The sequence below is a fragment of the Balaenoptera ricei genome, chromosome 9, assembly GCF_028023285.1.
Source record: "Balaenoptera ricei isolate mBalRic1 chromosome 9, mBalRic1.hap2, whole genome shotgun sequence".
Lineage (NCBI taxonomy): Eukaryota > Metazoa > Chordata > Mammalia > Artiodactyla > Balaenopteridae > Balaenoptera > Balaenoptera ricei.
The window spans coordinates 6,905,930-6,924,903 of record NC_082647.1 but is presented as its reverse complement, the minus strand read 5'-3'; the positions used below and the strand labels follow the sequence as shown (position 1 = coordinate 6,924,903).

Below are 18,974 nucleotides of genomic sequence, written 5' to 3'. Positions count from 1 at the left end.
GGCCCTTGGATTTGTCTGACTCTGGCGGTGGAAAGAAGCTCAAGGTAGCCTATGAAACAAGAGTTGGGTACTTTGGTGTCCAGGTGGGACCAGCGTGAGGAGAGGAATTCTCCGCTCAGCCCAGGAAACACGGCCTTTTCGGCCCCGAGACAATTCAGTTTGGGGAGTTGGCAGAGCACCTCAGTGGAGGCGCGCACGGACGACCCCTGGGTTGTCGACGAGGCCTTCGCGGTGTCACCGGAAATTTGCCCCAGGAGATACCCTGGGTGGGTGTCATAATGCTGGGTGAGCCCTCAAGGCGAGAAGAGACTCCGACACACGGATCATTATCATTACCGTGGTCCCTTCCTTCCGCACGTGCGCACAAGCCCCGGGCTGCACTCGGGCGGTCGGGCTGCACTCGGGCGGTCAGACTGCCGCGGCGCAGAGCCGGGGATGGAAGGGGCCTTACGAATCCGCCAGTGGAGGAGGAAGACTAGGCCACCGTCGGCCCGGAGCGCCTGCGAGCGCTTCCTCCCAGGCCACACAGCTAAACTAGCACTATTAAACACAAACAAAGAAACAAAGTACCTCCCCCCCCCCCCAAAAAAAAAAAAAACCCCAAAACCCCTAACGCTGTTAAACGTGTACGAACGAGTCCCGGTCAGGTGAGAAAAGCGCGAGACTTCCGGCGGAGGAGGCGGTGTAACACCACCGCTTCCGGCCGCTGCGCCTGCGCCTGCGCACTGGGCGCTGCGCTTGCGCACTCGGTGCTGGCTGCCTGCTGGAGGAACGTACCAACCGCTGGAGTGGGGTGGGCGCGGAGGACCCGCCGACTGTCGCTCCCGGAAGTCGCCCCAGAACCTGGACCGCCCACCACCAAGCTCTGCAGGGCCCTGGGCACCTCATGGTAGGTGCCGCTGCGGCGCGGGGGTGGGAGCGAGCGGCGGGCGGCGGACGGCGTATCCTTACTACCCGCCGCGGGAGCTGCGCCGGCTTCACAGCTTCGCCAGCCCCACTAGCCAGCCAGACCTTTGGCCGTAGGTGAGCCGGGGAGGGGGCGTTGTGGTCACAGACGTAGACTTGGGGGCGAGGCGGCTTTCCCTGACCTGCCCTGCCCATCGGGCGGCCCAGGTGTCCCCCTCCCAGCCTCCCTCCCCTTCCCAGTGCCCCGCACCTGAAACACCCGGTGAGGCCAGACCTGGACAGCGGCTCGTATCCATCACTCACTCTGTGCCAAGAAGTGCCCTTAAACACTGCTATATGCGTACATTAATTCCGTTAATCTTTCACAAGCCAGCGAGGTGGATGCTGTTATCCCTGTTGTATAGACTCGGAAACCGAGGCACGGAGCGGACGAACACAGCTGGTGGGTAGCAGCCAGAATTTAAACCCCCATAGACCGGCTCTGGACTTCATGCTCTCTCAATCCATTGTGGAGAGCAGCCTCGCAGAAAAGAGCAAAGGGTTCTGCTGGTGTGTAGTTTAAAACATCTCATTTTATGTCATTTTTGCATATTGTGAAATCTAATGAGGCTTGGTTATTTAAAATCTCTCCCTTAGGGTTTAAAAGTAGCCAAATTTGCATGTGGGACAAAACCCCAAAATGTGTAGTGGTTTGCTCTACTCCCTTCCTTCCACACATTCCTCTGGTCCCATGCTTTTTTTCATCTTCCATCTCCTCATAGGTGAGCGGGTGGGGGGCTGAGAAGCCGAGGACTTGTAGGCTCACCAAGTGCTTTGAAGTCTCCTGGGGTCTGGTGGATAGACAGGCACCACCTCCTCCTCCCCCAGTGCAGGGGCTGAGAGAAGAGGGGGCTGGTGGGACTGGGCAGAGTGAAAACTCGGAGAAAGGTCTGGCATAGGTATCGAACGCCCAGGGTGGACTGAGCTCTGCATGAGGCCCTAGGGTGAGGCAGGCCCAGGAGAAAGAGAAAAGTGACCACTGTGCTTCTGGGCATGCGTGTGGGAAAAGGCCTGGTGAGTGTAGTAAGGAGGAAATCTCTAATCCATGGAGTCAGAACACGTGTAAGTGCTGAGGCACTTCCTGTCTCAGGCTCAGCCAGCAGGTTGCTAACCCCTCGGGAATCTATAGGCTCTTGGGCATAACTGCCTTGGGCCCTGCCCCTGCCCACACTCAAGGGCCTGCCTGCCACCATAGCCGTCCTTCTTTGCTGTGTCAGGAAAAAAAAAAAAGCTTTCTCATCTGCAAGGATAAACACACCCACCTGTGCCTTGAGTCCCTCTCCCTCAGGAAGCTCCTGCCATCAGTCCTCCCTTTTTTCCCACTGTACCTTTTCTCTCTTTTGAGACAGAGCCAAGCCTTTTCCCTCCCACCCCAAAGCGTGACCCTTTGACATTGCAAGTGCCTGCGTCCCCTGCTTCTCATTGCATAGCCCCGGGGCTCCACCTGCTTCATCTGCTGAAGGGACCCTGTCTGTCCTTTCTGGAAAGTCTTCCCTTGGCTCCCCTAACATCACTTAGGTTTTTCTGTGTCTCTGTCCTCTGCCTGTCAGGCGTCTTGGAGTCTGCTCATCCTCTGCCCTCCCCACGGTGTCCGTGTTGTCTAGGCAACCACCCTCCACTGTCTTCTCCCACCGGTGTTTTCCCTCAGTTTCTACGGAGACTTTTACACGGATCTGTATCTTTAGCTCAGACTTCTATCTCCTGACCCTGTATCTGTCACATCTACTCCTGAAGATTTGTTCCAGAAGAACCTCAAAATCACTATATCTGTAACTGAACTGTATTTAGCAGGGACTGGAGTGTCCCTCTGTATCCCCTCCTCCTCCACATCGCAGCCCAAGTGTCATCTGCCCCCTGCATGGCTCTCCAAACTGTCCCTTCCCCTCCAGTCCCGCCTCCGTTACCTGCTCCTGCCCTCCTCCCCGCCTGCTTCCCAGGGCTGCACCTGCCGCCTGCCTCGTGTGGTCCCACCCGATGCGGCCCCGGAGTCTCCACCTTGTCGCTATATCAAGTGCGTGTATCAGCTGTTATGAGAAGTGTCACAAACAACTTCTTACTAATGATCAAAGTCCTGGAGTTTGTGGGTGATTTCTTTTTCAATTTTACATTTTTACATTTTCTTTTTCAATTTTACATTTTAGGTTCGTGTAGACTCCAAGCTGGCTCTCCACAGCGTCCACCCCGCTGTCACCCTGGTGTGCTTCAGTGAAGAGAAAGGGGTGCCAGTCATTGCCCAAGATCCCGGACCTGCCCCGGGGACTGTCAGGAGATGAGGTTCCTCAAGCAGTAGCCAAAGGTAAGCGACCCTGCCAAGACAGAATCTAAACTCCCGTGTCATAGACTCGATTTGCCTGTCGGTGAGCCCGCGGCCTGGCACCGCAGCACTTAACCCTGCTTGCCTTGCCCTGGTGCCGGTAGCCGTTTCCAAGTTGTCTTCTCGTCCCGAGCCCCATGTGCCAGCCGGGCAGTGACTCTCCTGTGTTTGTATGCTTAGGGCACGGTGCTGGCTCATGGTAGATATTTGACGAATTACTGTTAAATGATCAAGTGGCTCGAGGGTATCTGCAGAATACAGACGGACTGGTGGGACAGGGCTGGTCGGGGAACAGAACAAGGTTGGTGCCCTGGGTTCAATTAGTGCGTCCTCAGGCGAAGGCTTTGGGGTGTAGCCCAGGCTGCAGCCTAACTCACAGGTGTTTTCTTTTTCTCTGCCCTCATCAGTGAGAGCAGGTGGGACACAGGCCTGGTTTCAGTACCCTGTTCTGTGTTCTCGGGAGCAGTGAAGCCCATGGACTGCTCTGGTCCTCTGCTCTGCCACTGAGCGTCACGTTGCTGCTCTGGGTTTCTGTTTCTTCAATCAAAATAAGAGCGAAGGTTAGTCCCCTCTGGCTCTGTCATCTAGAGCCCTTCCCCTGGACCGTGACAGTGTCTTGTACTTCATTTGCACCTTGATCCCGCCCCGCCGCCATGTCACCTCCCGTGAGCTTCAGACCCCTGGTTCGGTGGTGGCTGACTGGGTCGTCGAGCGATGGGCTTGGGTGGTTGCCTCTCGGTTCCCCCGAGGCCCCTCTGGCTGGAAGGGGCTCCTCGGTGTCGCATTGTCCACCCTGGTTCACAGCCGGGTCTCGCTTGAGCCGCCCAGCGGGCTCGTCCCCAGTAAAGGCCGTCCTGCCATCCCTGGTGATCCTTCTGAATGTTTAACATCACTCAGTGTCACAATGTTCTGGTTTAAATCTCCTCAATTAACCTGCATCTCGCTCTGGTCTGAAGAGGTGCCTCACTCGCAGCTGTTTGGGGCGGGGTCTACGCCATCTGACTCTGAATCTTCTCTTTCCCAAGGAGACACAGCCTAGCTCACTGGGCTTTTCCTTCCCTCTCATTTTCTTTTTTTCTTTCCGCATGTTTCTTCTCTGACTTCTTCATGTGTCTTTTCTTTTGAGAGCCCTGAGTTTGACCTCATCTGCAGGAAAATGAACCGGGGGGAAAGGAGTCGAGGATTGTGCTGAGGTTTGCGGTTTGAGCATCTGGGTGAACAGGAGTCCTGTTTACTGAGCTCGAGTTGACTGTAGGCCGAGCAGGTGAGGGGAAGCCTGCGAGGGAGTCGTGAGCCGAGAGGGGCTGGCAGTGCTCAGCCGGTAAAGGTGGCCCTGGTCAGGGAGAGGGTGTGGAAGGAGAGACGAGACCTGGAGACGAGGAAGCCCGGGAAACACCGTTAAGGGGCGGGCAGAGGAAGAGGGACTAGAACAGAGACTGAAAAGGAGTCACAGGTGACAGGATAGCCAAGGAGATGTGCTGTCCCACAGCTGCGGGCAGCAGCATTCCAGGTGGAGGACGTGGGCAGGTGCTGCTGGTGTGGAGAAGCCCGCTGAGGCGGGGCACCGGGGGTCCCTGGGGCCTCGGCGGGGGCAGTGTCAGGGAGCAGCAGGGGCCGGAGCCAGAGAGGAGTGGGCTTCGAGGGGAGGGGGCGTGGGGGGCCTGCGTCGCTGGCATCAGGAGCTGCCCCGTACCACGTGCTCTGACAGAGGCTTGGGAAGCCTCGGGCCGCATCGCTCTCCGGTACCGAGCGACGTTGCCTGTTTAAGAGGCCCTGCGGGTGCCAGGCACGACCCGGGTGCCCAGGACGCAGAGACCGGCCTCCACATTCCCGTGGCCTGTGCTGACAGCGCCAGCGTCCGCAGCTTTTCCCGGGAAGCCTGCCTGACGTCTTGGTGAGGTCCTTCCCGCCGGGGTCCCACAGCCCTGCAGCGCTCCTTTATACCCTGCACCTCGGCTCTCGTCTCCCCTGCCGTGTGTGTGAGCGTTTTATTCTCATCTGCCCCCCCGCCAGCCTGGGGGCCATGTGCACACAGGGGCCTGGCCTACCTTATACTGTATCCATCACACAGGAAGACTGCCAAGTGCCTACTAGGCTCTGATAAACATTGAAGGAAAAAAGAGATGTGAGTTAACGTGGTAAAGAAGATGGACACAGAGACCACTCCTGTGCAGAGGGCTGGGGGCTCCGGTCGAGGGCTGCTCCGTTGGGTCTGGAGGAGTGCATGTCAGGCTTCACCCAGGAGGTCGGCGTCTGGAGAGTTTTGTCCTGGGATTGATTTCATATGGTTACTACGCCTTACATCCTCTGCTCTCTTCTCTCCCCTCCGGCCTCACTGTCCCGTTAATGGGCCCCGAAGTGAGTAGGCAGCTGGCTGAGAGCCATTCTCTTCATCTTGCCTTAGATCTTGCCTTGTCTTCTGTCATCTTGCCAGAGGACAGCCTGGGCCTGTCTTCTCATTGCCCCAAGCTCCCAAGCACGTTGGAAGTCGGAAAAGTCAAAAAGCCCCACAAGAAACATACACTCTCAGGATCCATGGGGCAGGAGCCCCCTGTGTGTGCTGACTCCTCCATGATCAGAGCCAAGACCCCATCTGCCGCGCTGGCTTCTCCTGGCTCCAAGTTCAGCACCGGAGCTATCAACACCCCTTGTGGACTTGGCTGGGCGCCAGGGAGCACCTGCCAGAGACTGAGGTCAAACTTGAGTTTGTACGCATAGGGGAGGAGGCCGCAGTGGCCCCGGGAAAATCAGAACCCCCGGCTCCCAAAAGAAGAGCGGGAGGGACCTATCCCTGCAGGGGAAGCGACCCCCCGCGCCTCCGCAGCAGCCTGTGGGTCCCTGCACCTGACCAGGCGTTCCGGGAGGAGCAGGAGGAAGGTCTCCTGGGGCTGCGTGTCTGCAGCGAGAGGAGAGCGGCCGGCTCCCTGGAGAGGCCTGGCCTTGGCCGGCCGCCGCCTGTGAAAATTGCCACCCCGCTGCTGGGCACAGTAAGCCAGAGGGAGACTCCGGACCCTGTGGCCTCCAGTCCGTGCTGGGGCAGGAGTCCCCTGTGCAGCCTAAGAAGAAGGTGTCCAAGTGGAAGGCCCATGGACGGCGAGGGGAGGGGCAGCTGGCAGGAAGGAAGTCGGGGGACCCAGTGCTCAGCTCCAGTCACGTCCCCTCTGACTTGCTGCTGGTCCACGTGGCCAGCCGGACAGGCTGGAGGCGGGCCAGCCTGGCGAGGATGAAGAGGCGAGGCCAGCCAACATCCTCATAGCCCATCCGGCTGGAGAGGTGCGTCAGCTCGAGTCACGGAAGAAGAAGCACTTGCTTCCTGGTGAGGGTGAGCAGCCGCCCCTGCTGAGCCTCCAGAAGCCACTCTGCCTGAAGAAGCTGGTGAGGACCGCGCAGGCCGAGGCCAAGGGCTGGGCCCCCGGGCACTCCCCGGGCCCCCTGCACACCCTGGGTCAGAGACCCGTGCCTGACGTGAGACGCTGCTTCACCATCAGCTGCAGGAACTCTGTGCCACCGAGCATCAGACGGGGCAAAATCAAGGGGCGGCCCCAGCCTTCAGCTCTGGTCCGTCACTCGGCAGCTAAGCACGGGCGGGAGGTGGGGAGGAAGCCAGCTGCAGCCGGCCCTGGGGAGGAGCGGGGAGGGGGGCCCGAAAAGAAGCAGAAGGACCTGCCCACGGGGGCCACCAGCCGTGCCCCTGAGAGCTGCCATCACCATGCTGCCGCCGGATGCCTCACCTCTGCAAGATGGTGACGGACAGGCGGGCCCGAGCGGCTGATGCAGGCTCGGCCTCCCCCGCCTACTCCCCCCGACGGCAGCTGGGGACGACTGAGGTGGCGAATGTGCCCCCAGCCAGCTCCGAGCACAGGCCCGGAGCCAGAGCACTGCCGAGCTGCTCTGCAGCCTGGCGCTGGCCCTCTCCTTGGTCTCGGCCCCGCTCTGCGGGAGGTTTATGGCCCAGGTGGACCATCGCCGCCGCCTGCCGTCTCCAGCCTTCTTCTCCCGTGAAGCCCTGCCCCTGCTGCACGGGGCGATGGGCGAGCAGGTGCGTCAGGATGCAGTGGGCCGAGGGCGGCCGCGTCCACCTCACCGTTTCCGTGGCGGCCCGGGTCGCGGACGTGGACTGCGCGGCTGGCACTGCCCGCTGTGGGGTGACGCGGCTGGGTGGCCGGCAGGTGGCGCCGGGGAGCCCGAGGAGGCCGGCCATGCCTGGGTCCGAGGCCTGCCCCTGGGCAGGGCTGCGGAGGACGAGCCGCGGGGGCTGCGGGGGCAGCTCAGCCTGTGGCTTGGCCATGGCTTTCTACGCCTGGGCTTCCTGGTGTCGGGCGGCTGCCCCAGCCTGGAGCAGGCGGTGAGGACGGAGGGCTGCACCCACGCCCCTTGCGTCGCCCACTGCCTCGACTCCCTGGTGGGAGACTTCCTGTGTCACCGTCACAGTGTCCAGATCATCCTGGGCACGGCCGGGGCCATCCGCAGCCACTTCCAAGGCTCTGCGGAAGCCCGGCGGCTCCTGCCAGCCCCGCAGCCCTTCCTGGGGCTCTCGGATCCCTGGTGTCCGCCTGCCACTTGCTGGAGCGGCTGGTGGAACGGCAGCGGCTGCTGCGGGGGTGCGAGGAGAGGCAGCAGCCGGGGAGGAAGGGGCGGCCCTGTCGGCCGCGCCGTGAAGCCTGGCGGGCGGTCTGGTCAGCTCCCGCAGCCCTTCTGGATGGTGGTCCGGGAGGCGAGCACGCACGGGCCGCCTTAAGCCTGGTGCTGCCCCAGCCGCGCTACCTGCACGTCTTCCTGGCGCAGGTTCGCGGGCGCTTTGAGGAGCGGAGCTCCGGCGAGATGGGCGCGGCCGTGCAGCTGGCCGAGGACCTGGCCCTGCCGCTCTCCACAGACCACCAGCTCCCTGAGCTCTTCCTCCGTGAGGGGTTCGTGCTAGCGACCCTGCTGGACCCCGCTTGAAGGGCAGGATAGAGGCTACCCTCCCCGAGGGGGCCGACATCAACCATTGGAAGCAAGTTCTCGTGGACGAGGTGAAGGAGCTCGTGGTGCCCGAGTACTCCTGCCGCCCTCCCCTTCCGTGCAGGGCCCCACTGCTGTGCGTGTGGACGCCCCCGAGCCGCGCAGGAGCCAGGAGCCCTGGGGCCGCAGGGAAGGGCCGGGAAGCGCCCGAGCAGAGAAGCAGGACCTCTGGGTCCTTGCTGCTGGGCCAGAGGGAGAGGAGCCTCCCGGAGCAGGTGGAGAGCGGGGGGCTGCCGGTCTCGGAGAGGAGCGGCGCTTCCCTCTCCACGGAGAGCCACCTGGCCGGCGTCATCCGCAAGAAGTACCTGCGTGAGAACGAGACAGTGGGTGCCCAGGAGGACCCCCTGCTTACCGGCAGAAGCGGCGGGACGTCTGGCCAGACATGGCGACACTGGCCACCATCTGTCTATCCTGCCCCCTGACGGGCGCCTTCTCTGCAGGTGTCTTTGCCTCCCTGGGCGGCCCCGCCATCGTGGCGCATGACGCCCCTCTCCCAGTGGAGACGGCTGCGCGTCTTCTCTTCTTGAAGACCAACCTGGGGCGTTTCCCGAGCTACGCCCCCGCCCCTCATCTTCCCCAGCAGAGCGCTGCCGAGCTGCTCTGCAGCCTGGCGCTGGAGGCGCAGACCGGTGAGTCTGACCGCAGGGTCCGGTGCCCTGAAGAGCTGCCTGTGGGAAGTCTGCGTAGATGACGGGAGGGGGCACAGTGTCACGTCCTAGGACATTAGACAGGGACAGCCGGGCTCCAAAACTTGTTTGAAAAGAATGAGGACAGTTTCTCAGTTCTTGACAGACTGTCATTTTCGTTTTCGTGGAGATGTCATCTTCATTTGCCCACTGCTGGAGTCACTGCCGGTGGTACGTGCGCGGGAGGGTGGGCTCTGGTCATCGGTGACTCTGAGTTGTACCACGCAGCGTAGGGACCGCGGTGCTCCTTTAAAGTGTCAGTGGGCAAGGGGCCCTACACGCGGCTTGTCCGTGTGTGTCGGGGCAGCAGGCCCTCAACGTCTGCGTTCTCAGAGAGCAACCAGGCACCGTGCGGGATATCCTCAGCCACCTAGGGCCTGGGTAAGCCGTGGACACTCTTCCTGGAAAGGAAAGAAACCCTAATATGATAGAGTAGCCACTTTAAGAGGGAGGTGCCCACACGCACACCAGTCTTCTTAGGGTCTGTACTTTGCCGTGGATCCCGGGGTTCCCAAGAGCCCTGGTGGAGGGCACCGCCCAGCTCCTGCGGGCGTGTGATCGAGGAGAGCTGGCATGCCCAGTCATCACGTGGCCGTTGTCACCTGTAGTTTGTTTCCAGACTCCTGGAAGCCTTGGGGTTTCTTCTTTCTACAGTGAAAGCAGTCTCAGGAAGCAAGAAAGGGCATGTATCCCAGTGACAGACCGGCCTGAGCTCCTTTAGGGTCGAGTGCAGGACCTGAGGGCATGGGGCCCAGGTGCTGGTGGGATCGGTGGGAAAAGAAGGAAGGGCGAGGCCAGAGTGTTTGGGGAGGGGCCCGTCCCACCCACAAGACACGAGTCCAGCTCTGCTGAGGTGCTGGGCCGCTGGGAGAGGGACTCTGAGAGGGAAGGGGGTGTGTAGAGACACCAAGGCCTAACTTGCACTTTGGCCCTGGCTGTGGGATTGAGCCCGGGAGCCTGTTCCCTCGCTTCCCCTGTGTCACTGTGACTAATTCACTGTAGGACGTTCGGAAGTTACTGAGAATGTAAGGAAGCAGGAAAAATTCACCGTAATCCTTTCACTCAGCCTCTGTGAAAACTTTGACATGTTTCCTTTTTTACCTTGAGATCATACCCTCTGTGCTAGTTAGTGTGCTGTATTTTCAGTTTAACAGTGTAACATGGCATTTTCTTGAATAAAGCTTCATACGGATTGTGTTCAGTGGTTGGAGCACCATGATAGGAAGTGAAGTCTCACCTCCACGCTGCTCAGGTCGTGTCTTCTTCCCCAGCTGCTGGAGGCATGTCTGCACAGGCTCCCTGTGAGGAGAGGCCGGTGCCCCCGGGGGAGAGGCTGGGGCTAGGGCTGCACGTCTGGCCGGCGCCCCCGGGGGAGAGGCTGGGGCTAGGGCTGCACGTCTGGACTCTGCATCCCGTGCGTTTGGGTGGTGAGATCAGGGCCCGGCCCTGGACCCTCTCCCCGCCCCCCTGCCTCCCTTCCTTAAATCGCACGTGCATCTCAGACTTCAACGAGAATCACCTGAGAGCATCTTAAAACTGAGGCGTCCTGTCCCTCCCTCGCAGATTCGGGTGTAGCAGGTCAGGTGGGGGCAGGGATGTCAGGTGCCCTAACTAAAGCTGTCCTGGGGGCCATGTATTGGTCAGTGCCGCCATCCCTCGGGCTCCTCCTGGGAGAGGCACCGTCCCCTTGCTGTGTGGCCTCCCCGCAGCGGCTCTCCTTGTTCTCGGAGAGGGGAGGCCTGGACCGGCGAGGCACCAGGGTGGGGGGGTGTGAGGAGGACGAGGGCAGTGAAAGGGAGGAGAGGAGAAGCTTGACGGTGCCGAGCTTGGGGGCTTGGGCTCTGGAGCGGTGGTTCTCAACCGGGGGCAGTTTTGTCCCCCAGGGGCCATTGGGCAACGCCTAGAGATGTTTTGGTTGTCACAGCTTGGGGGGGGATTGCTACCGCCCTCTCGTGGCTGGAAGACAGGCATGCACGGAGCAGCCCCGGCCCCAGACGGTGGCAGTGCCGGGTCCAAGAACCCTGCGCCAGGTTGCGGTCGGCGGGGATGGGGCGGAGGAAGGGGCCCCAGTTCACCGAAGCGGCCAGGTGACTGTCCACCTGAGGCTGCTCCGAGTTGGACCATTTCTTCCCTAGACTTAGCTGTGCCCTGCCCTGGCGACTCATGGCATCCTCTTCTGGCCCATTCCCTGATAGGTAAACTGAGACTCAGAACTGCTGGCTCTGAACAAGGGAAGATGGGCCTCCCCCCGGAGATCCAGAGTCACCTGTTTCAGTCATAGCCTTGTCCGTGTGACCGAGTCCTTTTCACAGACACACGTTGGGCCAGCGGCCTCTGTTCGCTCATTTCCATGAGAGGACCAGGGTGATTCTGCTTTTTTAGAGGAACGTTGACGCTGTTGCATGTGGACGAGCCTTTCTCGCATCGCGCGGAGCCTGCTCTCCGCTGCTGGCCTCTGCGTTGGCTGGGTTTGCACAGGCGTGTGGGCCCCTGCCTGGTGGAGGTGTGCAGATTTGAGGTAAGATGGGGCCCAGGAGCAGAGCAGAGGTCATGGACACGCTGGAGAATCAGGTTTTGACTACTGTGCTGTTCATCTAACTGCAGACAAGGGCGTGGGACCCAGGGCCGAGGGCACAGAGCCGAGTGCTGGAGGGGCGCGTGTTTCCTGCCAGATGGGACCCTGGGGGCACAGGAGGCCTGTTGTCCAGTCCCAGTGTGATCTTCCCACTCCCCTTTCCTCTTCCGCAGAACGTGGGCACGCGCACACCGTTCTCTGCCCGCCCCCTTGTTCTTTCCCTCCCTTTGCGCACCACCTCCATCCCCATCGCTGACGGGGTTCCTCAGGGCATTGCTTCCCCCCCCCCCCCAGCCCGTCCCCCCAGCAGCGGCAGGGCGTTTGAACACGGGGCTGGTGGCTCTTCCCTGGAGGCCTGGCGTGTTGTCCTCCCCACCCCCGGCTGCTCATCAGTACCCTCCGTTCAGCCTCAAGCATGTGGGTGTTCGCCCGACTTCAGCCCCTGACTGTACACCAGGGCTTCCTGACCGCTTTCACCCCCAAAATAGTGGCTGGGAGGATGTGCGTACCGCTGGAGAGAGGCCCGCAGATACTTGAAGAGCTGGTGTCCCCCCGAGGCTGGCCCGTTGCGCCTCGCTCTCACAGACGGTGCCTGGACCCCGTCATCCTGGACTCGCCGCTGCCTCCTGAGGCCGATGCCGCGGGACACCCCAAGTGCGAGACGGGAGCCCGGCCTCCAGTCACATGGCCAGGTTCTGGACACACGTTCTCCTCCCTCCTCTCATCGCTCCTTGCCCTTGGGCGGGGTCCTCGTCTCTGGCTAGTGCTTTTATGGCCCGTCTCCAGTGCCCGGTGGCCTGTGGGCCAGAGCAGGTTTAACCAACATGGAGGTGACTGCGTCGCTCACTGCTTACAAACCCAGCAGATGTTTCCGCAGAGTGACCAGGTTTCTTAGCAGGTGCCTCCATGCCTTTTGGACAGAAACGTTGGTAGAAGTGAAGAAGGAGCTGGGCTGCTGCAGACTGGAGGGGGGCTGGGGAAAGATGTAGGGCCCCCTTCTCAGAGATGGGGGTGGGGGTCAGAGGTGTTAGCCGCTTCCCCAGCTCCCTGGGGCGTGTGGGAGGAGCTCTGGGCCTGATTTCCTTGGAGGGGGCCTGAGGAGTGACGTTGCTATGGAAACGCAGCCTGGGGGCCTGGCCGAGGCTCTGGAGCCCCAGGTTTTGTAAACAGCAGGAGTGAATGGCTCCTTGTTTCTCCGCAGGCCTCACCCCGCCTGGCCGCCTGGCCTGGGCCCGGCCAGAGTCTGTGGGGCTGGGGAGCTGCCACTTGGAGCAGAGGTCTGCTTGTTTGCCTCTCTTCTTAGACCCCGACCCCTCTGCGCTTGCTCGGCATCGCCCGCGCCCCTCCCCCGGCCTCCTGCCTCGTGCTCTGGTCTTGCGCTGACACCTGGGTTTCTGCCACCCCACGGCCACTGGCGACTAGAAAGTACCCTCCCTCCCCTTTTCTGGATCCAACATAGGTGCCACCCTGCCCCTCCCTCCAGGACGGCTTCCTTGACTGTCCGGACTCCCCTCCCCAACCCCCCTTTGCCCATGTTTGCAGCTGGAACCAGGCTATCTGGCTGGCAGCGATGGGCGCTGTTCTGTTGGTGCCACGTGAAGAGCTGGTCTTGACAGGCAGGGGTCGGGGGAGCAAAGGTGAGGGGCCTGGCAGCACTGCCACTCTCCCTGTGCCTCCGCTGTCCCTTCCCTCCCTCCACCTCAGTTTCCTCATCAAGGACTGAAGGCTGAGCCCTCAGGCCCCACATCTGCCATCAGAGGTCACAAGTTGGCCCATGGAACGCGGAGACCACTTTGAATTCATTGCTGATTTAAAAAAAAATTGTCAAGAAGGCCCAGGTGCTCTCATTTGTGTTTGCCAATGCATGGCTCTCCCAGGAAGGAAACAAAAGAGATTGGCGATGATGGTGACCTGTTATCTCTTCAAAAATAAATGTAAATGGTTAAAAGGAAACACCTCAGAATTAATACAGATAATCGTGAGCAGTTACCGAGAAAGGAGAGTAATGAGATTGTGTCTCCGGAGCAGATTTGGGAGACGGGAAGAATTGGTAACGTCAGGCCTGAATCCCATCCAGCATGGCCATAACCGCCAGGGCCGAGTCAGGACCCCCTTAGGCAAGGGCCTGTCCCTGGCCCACCTCGCTCGGAGGGGCTCTTCACCCTCCTGCGCCCTGGACTCCAGTCCTCAGGTCCCGCCGGGCCATGTAGGTTTCTGGCCCTGGCGGTAGAGGCTGGGTGGTCATTGAGGTGCTCAGAGGCCCGCTTACTATTTGACTGTTTCTCCTTAGGGACCTGCTGGCCCTTGAGCGGGGGTGTCGGAGACAGGCGTCCAGCCCAGGCCGAGTGGACGGGGCGTCCTTTGGGGTGAGCAGCCCGCTGACCGCCAGTGGCACCTGCGTCACCGTGACGGAGCTGCTGGGGCCCCGGCCACCTGGACCCACTTCGTCTCATGGAGTCTCGGGGTGAGAAGTCGGGAGAGGCCGACGGGGTGCACGTCACCCCTCAGCTGCTCAAGGCGCGCTCAGGCGAGTTCGCCCTGGAGTCCATCCTGCTGCTGAAGCTGCAGGGCCTGGGGCTGGCGGACCTGGGCTGCCTGGGGGAGTGCCTGGGCCTCGAGTGGCTGGACCTTTCGGGCAACGCGCTCACCCAGCTGGGCCCGCTGGCCTCCCTGCGCCAGCTGGCCGTGCTCAACGTGGCCGACAACCGGCTGACGGGGCTGGAGCCCCTGGCCGCCTGCGAGAACCTGCAGAGTCTCAACGCCGCGGGCAACCTGCTGGCCGGCCCCGGGCAGCTGCAGTGTCTGGCGGCGCTGCGGGGCCTCGAGCGCCTGCGGCTCCGCGACCCCTTGGCCCGGCTCAGCAACCCGCTGTGCGCCAGCCCCTCCTACTGGGCCTCGGTCCGCGAGCTGCTGCCCGGCCTGAAGGTCATCGACGGCGAGCGCGTGAGCGGGCGCGGCAGTGACTTCTACCAGCTGTGCCGGGACCTGGACAGCTCCTTGCGCCCCAGCTCCGGCCCGGGCCCCGGCCCGCGAGCCGTGGAGGCCCAGCCCTGGGTGGAGCCCGGCTACTGGGAGTCCTGGCCCACGCGCAGCAGCTCCATCCTGGAGGAGGCCTGCCGCCAGTTCCAGGACACGCTGCAGGAGTGCCACGACCTGGACCGCCAGGCCAGGGACAGCCTGGCCCAGGCCGAGCAGGCGCTCAGCCCCGCAGGCGCCACCTCCTTTGTCTTTTGAATGCGCCCTGTGGCCGTGGCCCGTGGGGTTGCACGCTGTGGCCTCCCTGCTTGTCTTCATGGTTTCATCATGCTGGCCACTGGCCCTGCACACGGGCCTCTTATGGGCCCCCTTCCCTAAGAGCAGCCCCCCTCCCTTTCACACCTCCCCTCCCTCTCACACCTGCCTCAAGGAGAATTCCCCACCCATCCATCAGGGACACACCTCCCTTGGACCCTCCTCAGGCAGCTGGCACCTTGTGAGGCTGTCCTGCACCTATGCTGTGCTCCTGGGAGGAGGCCCGGCCTCCTCGTGCCCGTAGCTGCTGCCACTCCTGGCTGCCTGAGCCTGAGGCTTAGTGGAATAAACTTGCTTGGTCCTAAGGCTGAAGGTGAGAGGCAGGGATGGCAAGCCTCCTGCCCAGCCCGTCCTGGGAGACGACGCGGCAGAGCTCGGAGCGTGGAAGCCGCATCTTCCAGGTTGGTTTGTCCAAGTGACCCTCTGCTGTGCCCCCCCCGTCCCGGGTCTCCCTGAAGCCTCCGCTGCCATGCCCACCCGTGCCAATCCCCATTAAATATTCGTGTTTTAATTTGCATTGCTGCCTGTCATTGCACGTGGGCGTGCTTCGTTTTCCCCAGTGTGGGCCCCTGAAAGCGAGCCTGGGTCCCTGCTGCTTCTGGTCTCCCCTGGGGAAGGAGGAGGAGCACACAGCTTTTGGGGTGTCCTGATGGGAGGTATCCTGCTCCCCCTCGGGGCTTTGCTTCCTCCCTGCGAGGCTGGAGCACTGAGGCCTTTTCCTCCCGCTGCTCTGCAGGAGGGAGGTAGGGAATGCGAGAGGAGGAGAGAACGCAGCTCTAGAGCACTTTTATTAAGGACTATGGGACAGTCCTCCCTAGGCACAGAGAAGGGAGGGCGGGCTTTCACTTGTTACCTCCCTCACGCTGCTTCCAGGAAGCCGGGTGAGATTCTAGAGGGAAGGGAAGAGAAACTAAGACTGGGTATGACGGAGGCTGTTTGGGCCCCATCCCAGCTGACTTCCAGGCTCCCAGCCCCTCTCCTCCTGCCTCCCGCAGCCCAGCCGCAGCTCCAGCTCCCTCTCCATCCCTGCCCCACCTGGCTGGCCTGCTCCCCCTCGTCCTCAGTCCTGGCCGGCCACCTACCAGTCAGGCCTCAGCTGGGGGGCAAGGCTTTGAAGAAGGCGAACTGCCCAGGGAAGTAGTGGCTGTGAGGGTCCTCGCCGGCGCGCTCCACCCTGCTGCACTGGGCCTCCTGGCGCTCCTCCAGCTCCTGCCGGCAGCCGCGCTGCTCAGGCCGTGCCGGAAGGGGGACTGCCGGCGGCCCCCTCCACGTCCCCATCCCACAGGGGACGTCCGGGCCAGGCCCAGAGCCCCTCCTCGCCCCTCCATCCAGGCTTCCGCCTCCACGTCTCCCCCAGGCCCAGTTTCTGTCTACCAGCTCCCTCCCCAACCTCTGCTCCCTCCTCCGCCCGGTCTTGCCCACTCTTACCCGTTGAACCTGGGTCTCTATGGGGCAGTGGACCATCCGGCCCAGGACTTTATCTTCAGAGTCCAGCTTGATGCAGGCCAGGCATTTCCGCTTTCTCTGAGGAGGGGGGTTTAGAGCCCAGAGAGGAAAGGGGTGAGGGGAGGCCTGTGGCCCCACGAGGGTGAGAGTGGGACTGGGGGGCAGCGTACAAGGGGGGTTCCCCTGGCCGGCCAGGTGGTTCCAGGCTCAGCCCCACCTCAGACTGGGAAATTTCGGAAGTCAAACCATATAGAAGTCTAGAAGTCTAGAAAACCACTAGTATAATCCAGTCCCTCCCTTAACAGATGGAGGAAACAGGCCTTCAAAGAACCTGGGAAGTAACAGGGCTGTGGGTTGGCAGAGCTGAGACTGGAGGCCGGAGTGTTGCGCTCCCGGCCCCAGGATCGCCCCCACGGCAGTGACTTTGCCCCCAAGGTGGCTGATGACAGTCAAGCCCGGTTATGAATCAGCCCGGGCTGGGCCATCTCCACTTGAAAACACACAGGAAATGGGGAATTCACCAGGCCTAGGGTGGGGACCACCCGAAGCCCATACCATGGCCTTCTTCCACCGATGACCGGAAACCTGAGAGAGGAACTTGGATCGCATGGAAGGTGGACCCACTCTGAAGAACACGTGTCCTCGGGGTGGCCCAGCCGTCCCTCCTCCTGCCTGTCCAGGCCCCCAGCCCACCTACGACCATCACAACCACCAGCCGAGACAGGCGAGTCAGCCGCCAGGGAGGCTGCTCCGCCCTGGGGTCTCCAACCTTAGGCTTCTCGCTGGATCTCCTACTGAGCCCCAGTCGCGCACCCCCGCGCTGAGCGCATGCGCCGTCACACACGTGTGCCTCCACTCACCCCGCTGGGCTTGACCTTGCACTCGGCTTTCTTCCAGTCCTTCTTCCGGCAGTTCGTCTGCTGGAGCTTAAACTCCAGCCTCACAAAGGTCCCGGCCGGGAAGGGCTACCAACAGACAGAGGAAGGCCAGCAGCCAGCTGAGCAGGCAGCGCCCTTCCTGGACGTGACCTGTCCCTCCTCCCCACCGTGAGACAGCACGTCCCAGGAGACGGCTGGGCTGGTCGGCCTTTCTCTGGAGAGCTGGGTGCTCCCAGGGCCCAAGCACTTCTGTACCTCCTCCCTGGGAACGTGCCGGCCTCCCGGGCTGCAGCCCTATCCCCCTCCCCTCCCTGGGGTGCCGCTCACCGTGTCCATGGCACTGTCCACACTGGTCTCCCGGAAGGCCCACTGCACGGGCGGATGCTTGTGGAACTCCTCCAGGGCCACCTGCAGGCCCCGGTGCTGGGCTGCCGTGAGCTCAGCCCTGCCCAGGCCCAGCGCGCCCAGCCACAGGGCCAGCGAGAGCAGCACCTGCCTCATGGCTTCCCCTTAGTCACCCTGACCCTGCGAAGGGTACGTGTGGACCCTCAGCTCACGTGCCAGCCCGCGGAGCCACCGACTCCCGGGCCCTGTGGCTTGGGGACCACATCTGGTAGAGCTCTGGGCAGAGGTGGAGGGACAGGAAGTGGCGCCTTGCAGAGATTCCCCTGGTATTCCCCTCCTCCTCCCCTGCCCCCGCTGTTCCCAGGTCCAGCTCAGGGCGGCTTGGGCCCTGTCCTGGGTAGGCGCTGAGTTGGCTTTAGTCCTCAGGCCAAGGGCTTGGGAAGCATTGTTGCCCACTCCAGCCCTCCCCCGCTTTTCTGGCCCATCTTCTCTCCCGTTCCCTCTGACCCCTTCCCCTGCTGGCAGTCCCCAGACTGCTGGCCCTGTGGGTTGCCGGGCCCTGACCCTCAGCATCCGGCCCCCCAGCTGGAGGTGGGGAGAGGCAGGCCCAGAAGAGGCCAGCTGGAGGCTGAATATTTTGGGGAGGACGTAAACACGAGGGAGGGGCCCAGAGCGGGTGGGAACTGGGAAGATGCTTAACCCTCGCTGTGCTGAATGGCCAGGTGCCCTTGGCCCTCCCAGCCCCCACCCCAGAAATGGGGGCCTCTCCTCGGCCCCGCCACGGCTTTCTTTCCAGAGCAGACCCTCCCTCCCTGGCTGTTTTTTCTGGAGCGTTCGCCACCACCCCTCTCCCAGCCCTCTGATCCCGCCCCCCCAATCCATGACTGGGGTCTCCTGAGGGCTGGACCCTCCCCGGGAACTCTGCCTGTACAGTCTTCTTAGGACCAGAAAGCCACAGATGTGGAAACTGAGACCCCCGCAGTGAAAAGCTACCAGGGTCTTGCCTTGAAGAGAGGGCTCACAGCCAAGTTGCCAAATCTTGCCCTTTGGAGCTGCGCCCTTTGCCCGCCCCATCCTCCCGTCCAGCTGTCCTGCCATTCTCCCCTCCTCACCTCCTTTCTTGTGCCTTGGGGTCCCTCCTACGCTTCCCCTCCCGAGGCCAAGGCCGAGGCCGACTCCTGGCCAGGCTGTCAGCCTCTTCCCGGCACCCCCTCCTCCCTCTCTCGGGTCGGCCCCCATCTCCTCCCACTCCCACCTCCTGGGCCCCCTCCAGCTCCCAGCAGCCGAAGCTCCTCCCCACCCACTAGGACCAGCCTGTGGCCGCCGCCGGCCCTCCCGGGACTTCCCTCCCCCTCCCACCCTCCCCTCCCCTCTCCTCCCGCTGACCCGCCAGAGGAGCCCCAGCTGTTGGCCTTCTCGGCTCGGCTGGCCAGGCCTCTTGGCAGCGGGATGTGGGACTGCCCTGCCCCCCGGTAGGGCTGCCCTTTCCTTAG

The 18,974-nt window shown here is 62.3% G+C and overlaps 2 protein-coding genes across 10 annotated transcripts; one reads left to right on the top strand and one right to left on the bottom strand.

Annotated features, from left to right (window-relative positions):
* The first annotated feature begins 759 nt into the window (after window positions 1-759).
* LRRC61 (leucine rich repeat containing 61) lies at window positions 760-15,329 on the top strand. Of its 7 annotated transcripts, none has more exons than XM_059933095.1 (5): window positions 760-889; window positions 3,087-3,241; window positions 3,667-3,819; window positions 11,142-13,158; window positions 13,812-15,329. In XM_059933095.1, the coding sequence occupies exon 5, from the start codon at window positions 13,973-13,975 to the stop codon at window positions 14,753-14,755; it is 783 nt and encodes a 260-aa protein (XP_059789078.1). In that variant the 5' UTR covers window positions 760-889; window positions 3,087-3,241; window positions 3,667-3,819; window positions 11,142-13,158; window positions 13,812-13,972; the 3' UTR covers window positions 14,756-15,329. The 7 variants fall into 7 exon arrangements, with proteins under 7 accessions (XP_059789078.1, XP_059789077.1, XP_059789080.1 ...); XM_059933094.1 differs by having other exon boundaries at window positions 8,701-13,158; XM_059933097.1 differs by lacking the exon at window positions 11,142-13,158.
* Window positions 15,330-15,582: 253 nt separating this feature from the next.
* RARRES2 (retinoic acid receptor responder 2) lies at window positions 15,583-18,701 on the bottom strand. Of its 3 annotated transcripts, none has more exons than XM_059933102.1 (6): window positions 18,594-18,701; window positions 17,464-17,661; window positions 17,119-17,223; window positions 16,241-16,384; window positions 15,895-16,021; window positions 15,583-15,722 (listed from the first exon to the last, which is right to left on the bottom strand). In XM_059933102.1, the coding sequence occupies exons 2-5, from the start codon at window positions 17,635-17,637 to the stop codon at window positions 15,905-15,907; spliced, it is 540 nt and encodes a 179-aa protein (XP_059789085.1). In that variant the 5' UTR covers window positions 17,638-17,661; window positions 18,594-18,701; the 3' UTR covers window positions 15,583-15,722; window positions 15,895-15,904. The 3 variants fall into 3 exon arrangements, with proteins under 3 accessions (XP_059789085.1, XP_059789084.1, XP_059789086.1); XM_059933101.1 differs by having other exon boundaries at window positions 15,583-15,701; XM_059933103.1 differs by having other exon boundaries at window positions 15,583-15,701; window positions 16,241-16,336.
* Between the last annotated feature and the right edge of the window lie 273 nt (window positions 18,702-18,974).

Coding starts and splice junctions, on each gene's coding strand:
- LRRC61 (XM_059933093.1), top strand. CDS start 7,206: ATGGCCCAGGTGGACCATCGCCGCCGCCTGCCGTCTCCAGCCTTCTTC.
- RARRES2 (XM_059933102.1), bottom strand. CDS start 17,637: ATGAGGCAGGTGCTGCTCTCGCTGGCCCTGTGGCTGGGCGCGCTGGGC. Junction 16,385..17,118: donor GCAAGGTCAAGCCCAGCGGG/GTGAGTGGAGGC, acceptor GTGGGGCCACAG/GCCTCCCCTCACCCCTTTCC. Junction 16,022..16,240: donor TAGAGACCCAGGTTCAACGG/GTAAGAGTGGGC, acceptor GGCTGCCGGCAG/GAGCTGGAGGAGCGCCAGGA.